This window comes from Sciurus vulgaris (genome assembly GCF_902686455.1).
Source record: "Sciurus vulgaris genome assembly, chromosome: 2".
Lineage (NCBI taxonomy): Eukaryota > Metazoa > Chordata > Mammalia > Rodentia > Sciuridae > Sciurus > Sciurus vulgaris.
In genome coordinates, this window is record NC_136462.1 from 70,322,867 (window position 1) to 70,339,500 (window position 16,634).

General features: G+C 34.2%; 1 protein-coding gene across 6 annotated transcripts in view; it reads left to right on the forward strand.

Moving 5' to 3' along the window:
* Nucleotides 1-16,634, forward strand: part of HEATR5A (HEAT repeat containing 5A) — a 109,722-nt gene that overhangs the window by 22,694 nt on the left and 70,394 nt on the right. For 4 of the 6 annotated variants that reach the window (XM_079127205.1, XM_079127210.1, XM_079127208.1 and 1 more), the window contains exons 7-13: nucleotides 3,653-3,813; nucleotides 5,183-5,438; nucleotides 5,945-6,100; nucleotides 7,912-8,162; nucleotides 9,387-9,498; nucleotides 14,480-14,632; nucleotides 15,594-15,693. In XM_079127205.1, coding sequence (XP_078983331.1) covers nucleotides 3,653-3,813; nucleotides 5,183-5,438; nucleotides 5,945-6,100; nucleotides 7,912-8,162; nucleotides 9,387-9,498; nucleotides 14,480-14,632; nucleotides 15,594-15,693 — 1,189 coding nt within the window. The remainder of the gene's footprint in view (nucleotides 1-3,652; nucleotides 3,814-5,182; nucleotides 5,439-5,944; nucleotides 6,101-7,911; nucleotides 8,163-9,386; nucleotides 9,499-14,479; nucleotides 14,633-15,593; nucleotides 15,694-16,634) is intronic. The other 2 variants (XM_079127207.1, XM_079127209.1) reach the window with 1 other exon arrangement.

The following is a 16,634-nucleotide window of genomic DNA, read 5'->3' on the forward strand; positions in this document are numbered from 1 at the left end:
GATAGCTCAGTCGGTAGAGTGCTTGCCTTGTAAGCACAAGGCCCTGGGTTCGATCCCTAGCACCCCGAAAAAAAAAAAAAAAAGATGATTTAGTTCCTTTCTTAGCACTTATCCTCTCATTGGCTCAAGGACATTGTTCTAAGAGGTCCCTGATCTTTCTTCTACATCACTTTTTCCCCTCTGCTGAATTGTACCCTATGACAGCATGCTTTTGTTTTTCCCATCTTTTAAAAAAGTTTTTTTCTTGTACTTCTACTTCCCCAACCAGCTAGAGCTCCTTTTCTCATTTCTTCTACTTGCTGTCCTTTTTTTCTCTCTCTTCCTCTATCTTTCAAATGTGCTTTGAATAGGGTTTTCCCTCAGTCTACCAAAACTGTTCCTATTTAGATCAACAGTGTCCTTTGTGTTTATGTATTCATGAAACAACAATAACAAAAGATTATTGTGTTAAGAACACTTAACATGTGGCACACCCAGCAACTCTGGAGGCTGAGGCAGGAGGATCAAGAGTTCAAAGCCATCTCAGCACAAGCAAGGCACTAAGCAACTCAGGGAGAACCTGTCTCTAAATAAAATACAAAATAGGGCTGGGAATGTGGTTCAGTGAAAATGCCCCTGAGTTTAGTCCCTGGTATTGCCACCACCACCACCACCAAAAAAAACAGTGGGCAGTTCTCAACTTACTTGATCGTTCAACAACATTTAGTTCAGTTGATCCTCTGTCCTTTTATCTCTTGCCTTTTACAACCCCATGCTCACCGGTTTTCCTTCTTCCTCACTGGAAATTCTTCTTCAGTCTAGTTTTATGGTTTTGACTCCTGAAGGCCCATAGCCTAGTGCTTGGTCTTCTGTTCTTCTCTCCATTTGCTCACTCTTGTGATCTTATCCCATTTTATGGCTTCAATTCCATTATATATTTATATACAGATATAGGAATTCCTGGATCTTTAGCCCCGCCTTCTTTCTTAGACCTCACACTCTCATATTAAGCTGCCCATTTGACATCTCATTTGAATGCCTATCTAATGTTTCAGATTAACTTTCCCTAAACTGAGTGCTTGACCTTTTCACTCCCATTATGCATACCTGCTCTACTTGCATACTTGCCCATATTAGCTGATGACAACTCTGTCCAGGTATTCAAACCAAAATTCACAAAGTCACCCTTGACTCCTTTCTTACATACTCAATATCACTCGGAGAATGTTTACTTTTGGGGTTGGGGCAGAGAAAGTCCAAGATGAGCATGGAACATCTTGTGCCTTAAAGTAAGGAGCTCCTGCTATCAGCATTGTGAAGAGACTTAAAATCCAAGACATTATTAGCATTAAAATGATAGAAATGCATTATAAACTATTAAGTAAAAAAGGATCTATGAGTACACAATGAATATAAATAAATATAAAGAAAGAAAGTAGGCAAAGCTCCCCCCCTTTTTTAGATGGGAATGCCAGCCATTACCTATTGAAGGACTAGTTGTTAGAAATTACCTTTGTATAATCATAGTAATACATTTATGCAGGTTGGAATAGTGGATCCACTCAGTGGATTCTTGAGTGAAAATTTGATGGGTTACAGGTTATATATGCTATCTTAAAATATTTTTGCACAAATTGTATAGTAGTTTCAAATGATAATTTTGTAGTGGACATGTCTGGTCAACTCACCTTATTCAGATGTTCAAAGCTATAATCTCTGATGTGGGCACAGATTGATACCATGCTTGGGAGTGCTTTCTTATATTATATATTAAGGAAGATATGGTATCATTTATGTAGTTCTATTCCAAAGTTCTAAGGATCAAGTCATTCTATGAAACAATTGGCTATAAATCTGTTCTTCAAAAGCAAGTAATGAGGGAAATAGAATGAGTCTGGGTAAACAGTGTGTGGGATATATTCTTGCTTTTTTAATTTTCTTTTTTTTGTAATTTTGAGGACTTTTAAAAATATCCATATTCCATCTACTCTTCACTGAACCACCTTGATCTTCCTGTTTAAATTAATGAATTAATCCTGGTGGGTCTCTCTACTTTTCTGCCCTTGCTTTCTCTATAGTCTGCTCTCAGCACAGCAGCAAAGTGACAGATTTCATCACTCTTCTGCTCAAAGTTGTCCATTGGCACCTCATTTGAGTCATATCCTTATTAGAATGATCTGCAAGGTTATGTCTTCTGGCCTGTCTACTACTAGACCTTCACTGCTCCCTCCGTATTGCTCTGCTTTAACTCATTGGGCATCATTTCCACCCTCAAGACCTTTCTGCCACAGCTGTTTCTTCTACCTAGAAACTTTTTCTCCAGATATCTTCATGCCTCATTCCCTTACTACACTCAAACTCTTGTTCACATGTCACCCTTTCAATGAATCCTCACCTGATAACCCTATTTGAAAATCACAGTACTTCCCTCTACCCCCAGTATTCCTAACCTCATTTACCCTATTCCATGTATGGTTTTGAATCACTGTTTAATGTACTACTTAATCATTCATCACATTTATTGTTGTCTTCCTAGAATTGATGATCCACAAGGGCATGAATTTTGTACAATTTACTAATGTTTCTCTCCCAAATGCCAGTGTAGATTTTCATTTGTCTCGGATTGTTTTCTCCTCTTTAGGTTGGGGACTAGATTTTTTAAATAATAACATTATCAAAAGTTTGTTTCTGTACTGCTTTATTATTTGAGTTCATAACAACAGTCAAAGCTTATTGCCATTAATTTTTAGGAGAAGAATGAAAAAGGGAATTTTTTTTTAAAGTAGATATTTCCTAGGTGTTTATAATGAGAAATTTTAACTGTATCAAACTGAAAGCAACCTTCTGTATTCCTGCTGTAACTAATCTTCTAGTTATTATAGCCTGAAAGCCAGCTGGGTAGTGTTAGTAGTATTCAGCTTTAATTTCTTCAGACTGAAGGAATAACAAAAATGGTATTGTCAGTTGACAGTTTTTAAAGCTGGATAGTGGATAATGGTGATTATTTAAATTTCCTTTAAAGTTATAGAGCATTTAAATTATGTTTTGACATTTTTAGTATTTCAAAAGAAAATTTAAATGTTGTATAGCATTTTCACTTGTGGAGAAGTAACCTGGTTTTATAGATGTTTTCCCTTATTTTAGAAGACTATTATATTAGCCTTTTAAGTTTTTGAGGAAAAGGGAACAGTGGAGCAGTAACACCAACTTTAAGATGTCCTTGGGCAGGTGGGGATGGGAAGAATGGTAGATTGAGACAGACATTATTACCCTATATATATGTATGAAAAGAAATTTTTTAAAAATAATATCACTGACCAAAACCTTAATAAAAAAAATTTTTTAAAAAGATGTCCTTGACATATTTCAGAGCTCATTCCGATTTGACCTTTGAAACTGTGTGTGAATTTTTTTGTGTTAATGTGTAGAATGTCCTGTTATTTTTGCTATTTGCTTAAATTTTTAGATTATTTTTGTTTCTGGTAACATGCTGGCTTTTTGTAAATCAAGATCATGTATTAATTAGTGACTGGACTGGTAGCTCAATGGTAGTTTGTACTTAATGTGCAAAGTCCTGGGTTCAATCCCCATCACAAAAAAAACAAAAACAGATTATGCATTAAAATTAGCCTATAAATTATGAATTACACTTTTGTTTTGTTCTTTGTCATAGCAGCCTTACGTCAAAGCATTCGCAGAGTGTCTTTGGAAGAAGTTCTGGAATTACTAGGAACAGGGTTTCTACGTGGGAGTTCAGGATTTCTTCGAGCCAGTGGAGATATGCTGAAAGGAACCAGTTCAGTCAGTAGGGATGTTCGAGTTGGAGTTACTCAGGTTGGAATCACAAATCAGTATCTAAATGTAATCCTCACTGGTGTAATTATAATGCAAGCTTTAATATCTGACTTTGCAGAAGTGATACTATGTGAGTTCACTACTTATGCTCTCATATTCATAAATAGATGTGATAAGGCCAAAATAGTTTTTAAAAACTAAGTTACGTGTAACTTATGTACTGTAGTGATTTTAAGTTCCTAGTAAGGGAGAATTTTTGTTGCCTTTGAAACATAAAAAACACTTTTTTTCCCTAGCCCTTGTGCTTTTGTGTATCTTGTGGTTTAACATGTCTTCCATTGTGTTTTTGTGTGCTCCTAGAGTTCACCTTAAGCCCTTGGGTACATATTATTTATCATGCACAAAACATACTAGAACATTTTTAACTCCTAAATAAAGGTCACAGTATCCACTCTACTTCAGTGCTTCAATTTTGGGTCCTAAACAAAATGTTAAAAGTTAAACCCTATGGCACATGTCTTTAATCCCATCTACTCAGGTGGCAGAGGCAGGAGGATTACAAGCTTGAGGCCAGCCTTAACAATTTAGCAGGCCCCTGTCTCAAAATAAAAAGATCTGTAGATGTAGTTTGGTGGCAGAAAACCCCTGAGTTTTGTCAAAAAAAAAAAAAAAAAAAAGCTAAACCCTTAGAAAAGGAATCAGAATAAAAGCACAAAGATCTCTGCATTCTTTCCTTGAATTAACTTTTTTTTTCTAAGTACTAGTATGGTTGAAAACAAACCTGAACTTTTTAAAAATTCACATATGTCCTCATTGCTTATACCATATTTTAGACTTTGTAAAAACATGAGCTTCCCAGTGCAATTGTAAACTGTGTTTCTAAGGAACAGGTCACTTAAGGAAACTGCTTTTCTTTGTATCTCTGGAGTAAGAAACAGTTCATGAAAGTAAAAGGCATGGATTCATCACTGTAAACTTTACTCCGGTTTCTAGAACTTCCCTTTGAAGTACGGTTTTGGAGCATAGTTAATTCTTACAATGTGTTCATAGATTTGAATTTTCTTATTTAGAACGTGAAATAGCTTGAAACCTTTGTTTTGCGAAACCACAGATGGATTTTACAAATTAGCTGGCAATATTAATTCTGAAAATTTGCTGAGTCTGACTGAAGTAAAGCAGAGCAACATAAATGAAATCAAAGTTGAGACATTATGCTCTTCAGTTTTGCCTTTAAGCAAAGAAAGAGCAAAAAATAGTGGTATGCTTAAATATAAAGTGGCTGTAATGAAGCAAAAATACAGTTTGTAGGGAATAAAGAAATATTAGTAAAATTCTACATATTTTATGGAAAAGAAAATTCAGAATTGAGATTATTTAATTTTGAAGATGAAACTCCTTTCTTTTTTAGGCTTACGTGGTATTTGTTTCAACGTTAGGAGGAGCTTGGCTAGAGAAAAATTTTCCTGTCTTTCTTTCTCACCTCCTAAGCCTTGTGTCACAGTCACACCCTAAAGCTACCCAAACTCAGATTGATGCTGTCTGCTGTCGCCGGTGTGTTTCATTTATTCTTCGAGCTACAATAGGAGGCCTTCTTGGAGAAAAGGCTCAAATTGCTGCTGCAAAGGATATATGCCAGACCATCTGGAAGCTAAAGAAAGTTGTGGGTATGAATGTACTAACACAATCTTTTTTAACAGTGACAAAGGAATTGTCCCTTTGGAAAAACAAGACTGGTATAATACCATTTTAATACACATCTTGAAGGCTAATAATAATTGTTCCTTAGAATTCATGTTGTGCTTACTAGAAAAGTTAAATTATTTTTTGATGTAGTTTGTCTTAGGTCCTCTACTGTCCACTCTGCTTGAGTCTCAGTAATATTGAAATATTCCCCATGAATTTTCCCTTTCAGTGCTCCTTGCTTAAAGAGTAATAAGTGATCTTTTAATTCAAGATTGCTTAAATTAAATTAATTATATTAGTTCAGTTCACTCTTCATTGATGCAGTTCCCCATTTAAGCATTTCAGTTACTGCTTCAGAGATTTCATAATCATCAAGTGGGTGCACTGTATGAATTTTTGCCATTATACTTTATGCTCCTAATACCTACCCCCTATAATGTATTTTTATAAAATAGTGATGCATAGTTAATTCTTATGTTTCTGTCAGATGCTGTATTGAGTGATGGTAACTTGGAAACCCGAGTTGGTTCCACAGATGTAGCAGCCAGCCAGCATATGCTGGTATGTGCTTTACAAGAACTTGGAAATCTCATACACAGTCTTGGCACCACTGCTGCACCTTTGCTGCAAGATTCAAGTACAGGTATATCTGTTGTTTTTGACTCATCTGAATACCTTAAAATTACTTGTACTCATGAAAGGAAATCTCTTTATTGTAGCTTACTTGTCATAGAGTCCACTGTAGATTTATTAAAGATATTTTATGAAAAATTTATAATCAAGATTGTTTAAAATATGTAATATCCTTGAGGGTTTTGGTTTTGGTGTTATGTTGTTGTTTGTTTTTTTCTTTTGTAAATAAAGGCTGTTCCCTAAGTCTCTCCCCATCCTCTCTGGAGATATTTAGAATAACATGGAAAAACAAAGAAATAAACATGAATTTACATTTCTCATCTGCAGTGAAAATGTTAATATCTATATGGTTCATATAATTGAATTCCTCAAAAGTCTTTTCAAACTGTCTTTGTTTTCTTTCTCTCTTTGAAAAATTATTTAATTACTTTTTAGAACAGTTTTATTGAGATAAAATTCATATACCATAAAGTTCATCCTTTTAAAATATAGAATTCATTGTGGTTTTGATATATTCAGAGTTGTACAAACCCAACCACTGCTTAATTACAGAATGTTTTCATCACCCCAACAAGAAATATATTCACTATTTACTCCCATTTACCAAAATTACTTAGGACATTTCATAAAATGGAATCATACAATATGTAGTCTTTAGTGACTGGCTTCTTTTTTATAATCACTTTTTTTTAAATCTTTTTTTTGTGGTTTTGTCCTTTATGATACACATTTCCTCCTGAGAAGCTTTTTGCATTTTGTGTTTGTAAGCTGTTTAAGTGTGGCAGGTAGATTGTCATACATTTGAACCCAGAGGCATTTAAACACTGAGCCACATCCCCAGCCCTTTTCATTTATTTTGATGCAGAGCTGGCCTCAAACTTGCAGTCCTCCTGCCTCAGCCTCCCAAGATACTGGGATTACAGGTGTGAACCACTGCACCCAGCTCGTACCAGAATTTTTTTAAGTACCAGTCAACATGAAACTTACATATTTTCATGAAGGTATATCTTGAATCATAGCAAGAATAGACTTTTTTCCCACTGTCTTTGTAATAGGTTAGTAGCCCACTGAGGACCCAGTGAAACCTTGATTTTAACATTTTGTTCTCAGATAAGAGCACTGCAATGAATAGGAAATATATTATTATGTAGATAATGTGCTTAATTTCTTGTACCACATTAGTAATGTTCTCAAGGTAAAATAGGTAAAATATGGATTTACGTAGGAAATGAATTTTTTTCTTTTGTATACTGACTTAATTTAATCCAGTTTTCATCAGAAATAATTCTTGGGTTTAAAAAAATCTTTTTAATTATGCATCACTTAATTTTTTTATTCTTATTTGCCTTTTAATAAAAATAATGTATTTTATATCCAGATAGCTTTTCATTCTTTTTTTTTTTTTTTCTTCTTTGTGGTACTGAGAATTGAACCCAAGGCCTTATGCATGCTAGTCAAGCAGTTTAGCACTGAGCTACCGTCAGCCTTTTTATTTATTTATTTATTTATTTATTTATTTATTTATTTATTTATTTTATTTATTTATTTTTTTTTTTGTGGTGCTGGGGATTGAACCCAGGGTCTTGTGTATGCAAGGCAAGCACTCTACCAACTGAGCTATAGTCCCAGCCCATAGCCTTTTTATTTTTAAGTTGCCAAGACTGGCCTCAAACTTGAGATCTTCCTGACTGAGCCTGCTGAGTGACTGAGATTACAGACTTGTACTACTATGCCCAGACCATTCACTCTTTTGACTCTTTTATGACTGGGTGAATTTTATCTGTGTACCTAAGCCATAATTTGTTTGTTTTGTCTCTCTAGGCCTTCTCGACAGTGTCATTTCAGTTATTCTTCATCCTAGCATTTCTGTTCGATTGGCAGCAGCTTGGTGTTTACATTGCATTGCTGTGGCATTACCTTCCTACCTAACACCTCTCTTAGATCGTTGCGTCGAACGCCTTACTGTACTTAAGTCTTCACCTGAAGCAGTGACTGGCTTTAGTTTTGCTGTGGCAGCTCTGTTGGGAGCAGTGAAACATTGTCCTCTAGGAATTCCTCATGGAAAGGGCAAGGTAATAATTTCGTTCTCTTTATATAATGATGGTATCTCAGGTTTTTCCTAAAAACATCATGTCTTATATATTACCCAGTCAGAGCCATCCTGAACAACTTTTTGAGTAATCAGATGTCCCACTCCTTAAGTATTAAATATAACAGTAACTATAATTGTTCTGAAAAATAAAAGAATAGACTATTGCCGGTACCATTGGAAAAATGTGACTGACAGAGAGGTAATATTATTCATTTAAACTTAGTACTATAGTTATTTTCTGAATTAATACCTAATATTTTGCTAAATATGATGATTCTTTATCATCATTGCATGTATTTAAACTTATCCTCAGATATCATTAATTCAGACAAGATTCTCATCCTCCCATTATGTTTGAAATTTCTTTCTGAGTGAATGTCCTATTGTTTTGCCTAAAATGCTTTGTTTCACCTTACTTTTTTTGAGTGCCATCCATTGACTGTAGGGGCTCCATGCACTCCTAAATTAGTTGTAAGTTAGTGGGTTGTTGTAAAATGCACTAATCTTCCTCTTCAGAAAGTTTATTTGCAACTCTTAGTACCTTCTGCTTTTCCAGAGGTGATGGGTAACAGATATTTTCTCGAACATATTACATGCTCCCTATCCTGTGTACTATATAAGCATACATTATTCACAAGTAAGAAAAATCTGGGTTTTTTCTCTGTTGTTTTATAACACTGCCTTATTTCATAGACTTTTTTAGTATAACATTTTAACAAATTCCATTCTATTTGTGAAAGTTCTCTCAATATGATACTATTTGGACTGTTTTTAACCATAATATATTCCCTGTGGGAAGACTGACCAGCCACTGAGGTATCAAAATGGTAGGTAGAATTTTTAAAAGGGAGATTCCTATAATGAAATTTTTTTCTTACAATTCCTGATCAAAGAAGATAGTTTCTTAAAACTAAAAGTAAATTCAATTCTGTACAATTTTAGTTGAACTATCTTAAAATGTTGTCACATATGCTCTACAAAGCTTTGTAGGGTTGCTGTGTTGTATTTAGTATGCCAGCATTTAACCTTAAGAACTTCATTTTTTATAATTTTCTATGTGACATTGTTCTATCATGTCTAAATGGAAGCCCTTCATCACTTTCAGTTATTATAGAGTTAATTTTTCAAGAGATTATAATTATTTGCTATCATTTGTTCACTAATTTATAAACTAATTTTTTAATTATCTTCTGTACATTAACAGATTATTATGACATTAGCAGAAGATTTGCTATGTTCTGCTGCTCAAAACAGTCGCCTTTCAGCTCAGCGCACACAAGCTGGATGGTTATTGATTGCTGCTCTGATGACATTAGGTAACTGTCTTGTGGAAGGTTTACATAATTAGGACATACTTTGTGTTTTTGCATGAAAGGATTCTTACACGGGATTTGATGAGACTAGCTTTTCATATGTATCAGAATTTTTTTTTTTTAATTTTTTTTAGTTGTTGATGGACAACTTTATTTTGTTCATTTTTATTTATAAGTGGTGCTGAGAATTGAACCCAGTACCTCACACATGCTAGGCAAGTAAGTGCTCTACCACTGAGCCACAACCCTGGCCCTGTATCAGAATTTTTTTTAATAGCCACATAAATATTTTCCTCATAGTGATCACTGAAAGAAGGCAATTATGACCAGGTATCCGAGCACATGCCTGTAATCCCAGACACTTTGGACATTTAAGGCAAGAGAATCACTTGAGCCCAGGAGTTTAAGTCCAGCCTGGACTACCTTGTCTTTTTAAAAAAAGACATTTACTTTTACTTACTTTATTGCTAAAAATTTTTCCTTTTTTTTCTTTTTTTTTTTTTGCAGCATTTGGATTGAACCCAGGGGCACTCTACTGCCAAGATGCATTCCCAGCCCTTTTTATTTTTTATTTTGAGACAGGAGCTCACTGAGTTGCCCAGACTGGCTTTGAACTTTTGATTCTCTTGCTTCAGCCTCTCAGGTCACTGGGATTACGGTCACGTGCCACTACACCCAACTTCACATATCTCTCTTGAATTTCTCTTCCAGATCAGTTTATGAAGGAGGACAGACCAACTTAATCATTTTTTAGGCTTAGAATAACTTGGACATTTCCAAAAATCCTTCACATTTATCCTCAGAAAGAAAAATTTTCCTCTGTATAAGGAGAAGCAAGAAAATTTACCATAACCCATGAATCCAGTACTGTAATTATTTTTTAGATTGGTTGTACCCAATAGTTATAACATTGAAGGGGATAGACGAGGCTTATTTAAATTGTATTTATGAAAAATAAGTAATTGGGAACTGGAGTTGTGGCTCAGTGGTAGAGCACTTGCCTAGCACATGTGAGGCACTGGGTTCCTCATATGTGCTAGGCAAGAGAGAGAGAGAGAGAGAAAATAAAGAAAAAAGAAAAAGCTGCACATGCCAGAGCTTGTATTTAAAAAATAAATAAGTAATTGCTTTATTGTCATGTCTTTGTGTCCTGTACCTAAGAAATAAGTTTATCACACTTATATTTTGCTTTAAGTCTCTACTGTATGAGTTAATGCTAGGATATGAAATACAGCTGGTTGGAATTGGCCTATAAATGATTTTGACACCTGGCTGGATATGAAGTAATTTGATCTAAAGCAAGCTCAAATTAAAATAAGTAATCATAAGTGAGGAACTATTTTAAGTAATAGTAGGAAGATATTCTTGAGATGATTAAAGAAATTTTATTGGAATTAGACCAGGTTTAGTCCAAGGGCCAAATCTGACTTGACATCTGTTTTTTGTTTTTGTTTTTGTTTTTTAATATTTTTATTAGTTGTTGTTGAACCTTTATTTATTTATTTTTATGCGGTGCTGAGAATTGAACCCAGTGCCTCATATCTGCCAGACAAGTGCTCCACCACTGAACCAAAACCCCAGCCCCTTGACATCTATTTTATTTATTTTGTTACCTATTTTTATTGATTCTGTGAGCTGAGAATGGCTTTTACATTTTTTTAATGGTTGGGAAAAGTTGGAGAATATTTTGTGATATGTGAAAATTATATGAAAGCCAAATTTTAGTGCCCATAAAGTTTTATTTTAATACAGCCACACTCATAGGTTTTTATATCATCTATGACCTTTAGGTGCTCCAGTGATAAGAGTTGAGTAATTGTGAGAGTATATAACTCTCAAAGCCAAAGATGTTTACTCTCTGATCCTTTCCAGAAAATGTTTGCTGGCCCCTACCACAAATCATCATTTTACAACATGATGGGTATAATGTAGCAGTTTCATACATCTTTTTTGGTGGGTATTTCATGCCTACCATATTGATATTGGTGAATTAAAGAGGAAATAATCAACTTAATAAATGCTCTTAAACTTGATAAAAGCTCTTAAAACCAGTGTCATTCCCTTGGAGAAAGATCACAAGAGGTCCTCTTTCCTTTAAAAAAGAGATTAGTATGTCGTATCTTATTGCATATTTATAATTACTATACAGAGATTAAAATATTCTATGATTTTTAAAAATTACTTATATTTGTATATTTCAGTTCAGCGCAGTCATTTTGATTCTCATTTTGGTCAGTGAGAACCCCTTCAAGTCGACGCACATGTCCTTTTTAATTTTTTAGTTGAAGATGGACACAATATCTTTATTTTATTTATTCATTTTTATGTGGTACTGAGAATCAAACCCAGTGCTTCACACATGCTAGGCAAGTGCCCTACCACTGAGCCACAATTCCAGACCCCTCACATGTCCTTTTTACATGAATCTATTATTCTTTAATGTTTGGTTTTGACGTGGTAAGACATGCAGGGTTTAATGTGTATTTCCTGCCCCAGGCTTGCCATCAGCCATTTTTTCCAAGGGGCCTTGATTCTATTTTGTGGGAAATGAATTTTAGCTAACACTCTCTCTGAGTGCTTTATTAATTTTTCCCTCGAAGTTTTAATAGTTTCTTGTATTTCATCATTCCTTTCACAACATACAACTTTTTTCATTATTTTTAATATATTCACTACTCTAAATTAACATCAACTTAAGTATATCACATGAAATCTACTTCCAGATTATGAACTACAGCCATTTTTTAACCTTTCTTGATAAACTTCCCAGTTTACCTGATGCCATAAAAACAACTTTGATCTTGAGACAGGGTCTTGCTAAGTTAGCATGCATATATTCATAGATAGAGTTGTTCTTGGTGTGAAAAACCCTTGGTGTTTTACTTTGCAATCACTGTGAACCCTTTTTTTCTAACTTAATTCATATGTGTCTGAAATGACAGTGTCTTAGTACCTCTGTAGGAAAAAAATGCTATTAAGTTAGTGACATATCTTAAGGAGGGTACAATGGCAAATATTTATGAAACTTTTCTTACCTATAGATACTTTCAATGACTGCACACTTTTTTGGGTTTTTTTGGATTTTGTTTTTTTGTTTGTTTTTTGGTATGTGATTGAATTTTGCTTTCAGAATTTTCGGTTTCTACAATCCATTGTATATATCAGTGTGAATGTGCATGCAAATGCATTCATGCACACACATACAAATCTCTTACAGTCACTTTTCTTCACTGCTTTCTTTTATTCCAAGTCTAGTTTTTTTGTTGTTATTATTGTTTTGTTTTTTTTAAATACTACCTAAAAATAAATAAAACATAGTAAGTAGGCTGGGGATATAGCTCAGTGGTAGAGATCTACATTAGAGTATATGAAGGGTTCAGTCCCAAGCACCACAAAAAAGAAAAAAATAGTAAGCAAAGAGTATTGTATGTTTTGCTGAGGGGATTAGCATAGTGGCTTTTCCTGAAAATCAAGTCAGAAGAACAGAGAAATTCTTTTTTAATCTTCTAGATTGCATTCATTAAAAAAATAGAGAGACTTGCAATTGCTTTTTCATTTTATTAGGCTCACCTCTCCCTTTAAAAATAAGTCAAATTTAAAAAAAAATTTTTTTCCACCTTTATTTTATTTATTTATTTATGTGTGGTGCTGAGAATGAAACCCAGTGCCTCACACATGCCAAGCACGCACTCCACCACTGAGCCACAACCCCAGGCCAAGGCAAATTTTTAAAGCCAGGCGTAATGGTGTGCACCTGTAATCCCAGTGACTGCAGAGGCTTGGACTGGAGGACTGCAAGTTCAAAACCAGCCTCAGCAAGTTAGCAAGGCCCTAACTAGCTTAGCAAGACCCTGTCTCAAAAATACAAGGGAGGGTAAAGATGTAGCTGAGTGTTTAAGCACGTTGAGTTCAATTGCTGGTACCAAATAATAATATGGCAAATTTTTTTATTGATAATTACATGTCAAACTTGATATAAATACCATGAACAAAGCATTATTCCACATAAATGTTTATAAGCCTTGAAACTCTCCTGTATGGTAGATACTGTTATTATCCCCATTTCTAGGTGAGGAAGAAGGCCCTCAAAAAGTCATTAATCATCATTCAAGTTTGTGTGCACAACTAGTAAGTTTATATTAACCTAGTCAATCTCTCTCCAAACCCCAGTGCAGTTCTTAAAAGTATGATACTCTACTACAGAAGAAAGATCTATGGTCAGCAGAATGGGGAGCTAAGAAGAAAGGAGGGCTTGTTTGTAGGAGAATTTGAAGGTAGCCCCAGAATTTTAAAAACTACTTCTTGGAGGAAAAAGCTGTGGGTTTTGGGTTTTATGCCTCCTGGTTTTTTTTTTTTTTTTTTTCTTTTTTTTTTTTTAATTGATAATGTTATCATTGTACATTACCTTTTATTATTAGACTTTTGTATTCATGATACCTCAGTTCATTAATGTTGCTCTCAATTTTTTAAAAAAGATAGTTCTATTCAGTTACTTTATATCTGATTTTTTTGTCTGGAACAAGTTGTTATCAGAAGTTAACATTGGAGTCTAGGAGTGTAGTTCAGAGTGTGCATGCTTGCCAAGTGTGAAGCCCTGGGTCCAACCTCCAGCACCAAAAATTTAAGAAGTTAATATTATTCCAAAGATCAGGGATATAACATAGTTTGTCACCATGGCAATTGTACTTTCCATTTATGTGACACATTACAGTTTTTCCACATTCTTCAAAGGGAACATAAAATAATAAAAGAGCTGACAACTGAGCCCAGACTTTACCATTTGTTCTTTGTTTTTCCTGTCTGTACACCTTCTGATAGTAATTTATTCAATAGTAAATTCATGTGGAATCAGAAGAAAGAAAAAAGACAAAGTATTGCAGTAATGAATTAAAGTGTATTTTATTTTAGGAGGGAAGTTCCTGCTTAATAATAGAGTTTTAAAAAGCAGCCTTCTTTTATAAGTGACGAATTGAATAAATTGCAGGTCCTGCTGTTGTCAGTCATCACCTTGCTCGAGTTCTGCTGTTGTGGAGATGTGTCTTTCCAGCATCTCCTAAAGATCTAGAAACAGAAAAGAGCCGAGGAGATTCATTTACTTGGCAGGTAACCCTGGAAGGACGTGCTGGTGCACTGAGGGGTAGGTTGAGTTTAGTGTTTTCTACCCCTTTAACTTTACTGCACCCTTTGTCTTTGCAGATACTGTATGTTTCATTTAATGTAAGAGGATGGGGGCCAGGGGTCCCCCCTCTAACGATTTTTATAACTGAATATAATTGGTTATTTGGTAATCATAACTGAAGAATGAAGCAATAAACCAAGTTTGAGAGTTGTAAATTCTTAGGCTAATGCATATTTTGTTAGATGCAGGCTAGTTGAAAATTGTCAAAATTACTTTCTCTTAAACAGATAGTTATTCCATTTTTCAGAAGTATTAGAGTTTGATTTAATTAGCAATGATAAAGCATGGTTTCCATTAAGTCTGTACACATGAAAGTTGTACCCTTTGATAATATATAGACATTGTTGAAAATAATATTCCACAGTGAAAATTTGAACCTAAGGGAGGGTAGATTCCCTGGAAAGATTGGGAAGCAATCTGATGTTATTTTATTCTTAAAAAATAAAAACCAACTTTGAATTCAATCTTGAAACTCTGTCTGACTTTAAAATACTTATTCCTCAGAGGAAGTAACTCCCAATAAAAGTTCTTTGTTTTAGATAACATCTGTAAAAATCATAATATGATGACTTTAGTCAACATGATTCTACAGAAGTAGTCTAAAACTGGTCTACTTGAAAGTCTAAGCTAATTTCTTTTTTACTCCTAAGCTCTAGGGCTAAGTAAAACCCCAGGACAGTAACATTTTAATTTATTATTGATCTCTCCTAGTAATTCTAGTAAGGTTTTTATTATTATTATCATTATTATTATTATTATTTAATGTGATTTTAAATGCTAGATTTCTTTTCATATTAGAATTTCAATAGTATTTTTGCTTTTGGTGCATTTCTTTATAAAAATGCTAACACTGTACCATAATCAAGTATTCTTTTCATAGCACTTATGCTGTGCTGAATAAGTCTGTTCTCTTTTTCAGCTATCAAGAGCTTTGTTTCCTACTGTGGTGATCTCCTTACCGAAGAAGTAATTCAGTGTCTTCTTCCACCACTTCCTTGTGCTGTGGATTTGCTAACTCAGTAAGGATCAGCTGTTTAGATTGATAAACTTTTTCAACAGCAATTAGTTACCTTCTGATTATATAATATTCCTTAAGTATATTACTAAGGCAAGTTCCTGTGGTTGGTGAGTGGTTTTCCTTTTGCAGAGAAAGGCAATCATTTACTTATGAGACTTTTTTTTGGGCTAGGATCTTGAAAGAAAAATACATATTAAAAGGGAAGGAAAATTACATGGTAAATAATGTACCTTTCAAACATGCACAGAGCAGGGGCAACAAACATTTCCTGTGAAGGGCCAAACAGTTAATATTTTAGGCTTTGTCAACTGTGATGTCTATGTTGTAGTTGTTCAACTCTGTAACTGTAGCTCAAAAGTACTCATAGAAAATACACAAATTAATGAATGTGGTTGTGTTCCTATACAAGTTTATTTACAAAAATAGGAGGTAGACTGTATTTAGATGTCACTGAACTAGAGCATTAATAACTCTAGAGCATAAGAGGCATGACTTTAACCTAATTTTCTTTTAGGTTTTTTATCCTTTTTTATTAATTTGTAAGAATTTTTTCACATTTTCAATACTGTTCTTTTGCTGTCCATTAAAATATTAAAATAATCTTCTATGTTTTTGATTAATAGGCATTCTTAATTTAAATGTCATTTTATCATCTTTTACTTTTTTGGTTAATACTGTCTTTTGTTTTAAAAGTCTTCCTTCCTGCAAAATTTTTGGTTCTTGTCTTTTGTATATTCCTTTTTTCACTACTGGGAACTTAACTCTGAGGCTCAACCACACCACATCCCCAGAGCTTTATATTTTTTTTATTTTGAGACAGGGTCTTGCTAAGTTGCTTAGGGCCTAAGTTGCTGAGGCTGGCTTTGAACTTGGAATCCTACCTCAGCCTCTGGAATTGCTGGGATTACAATACAGGCATGCACCTGTACTGCCTGGCACAAA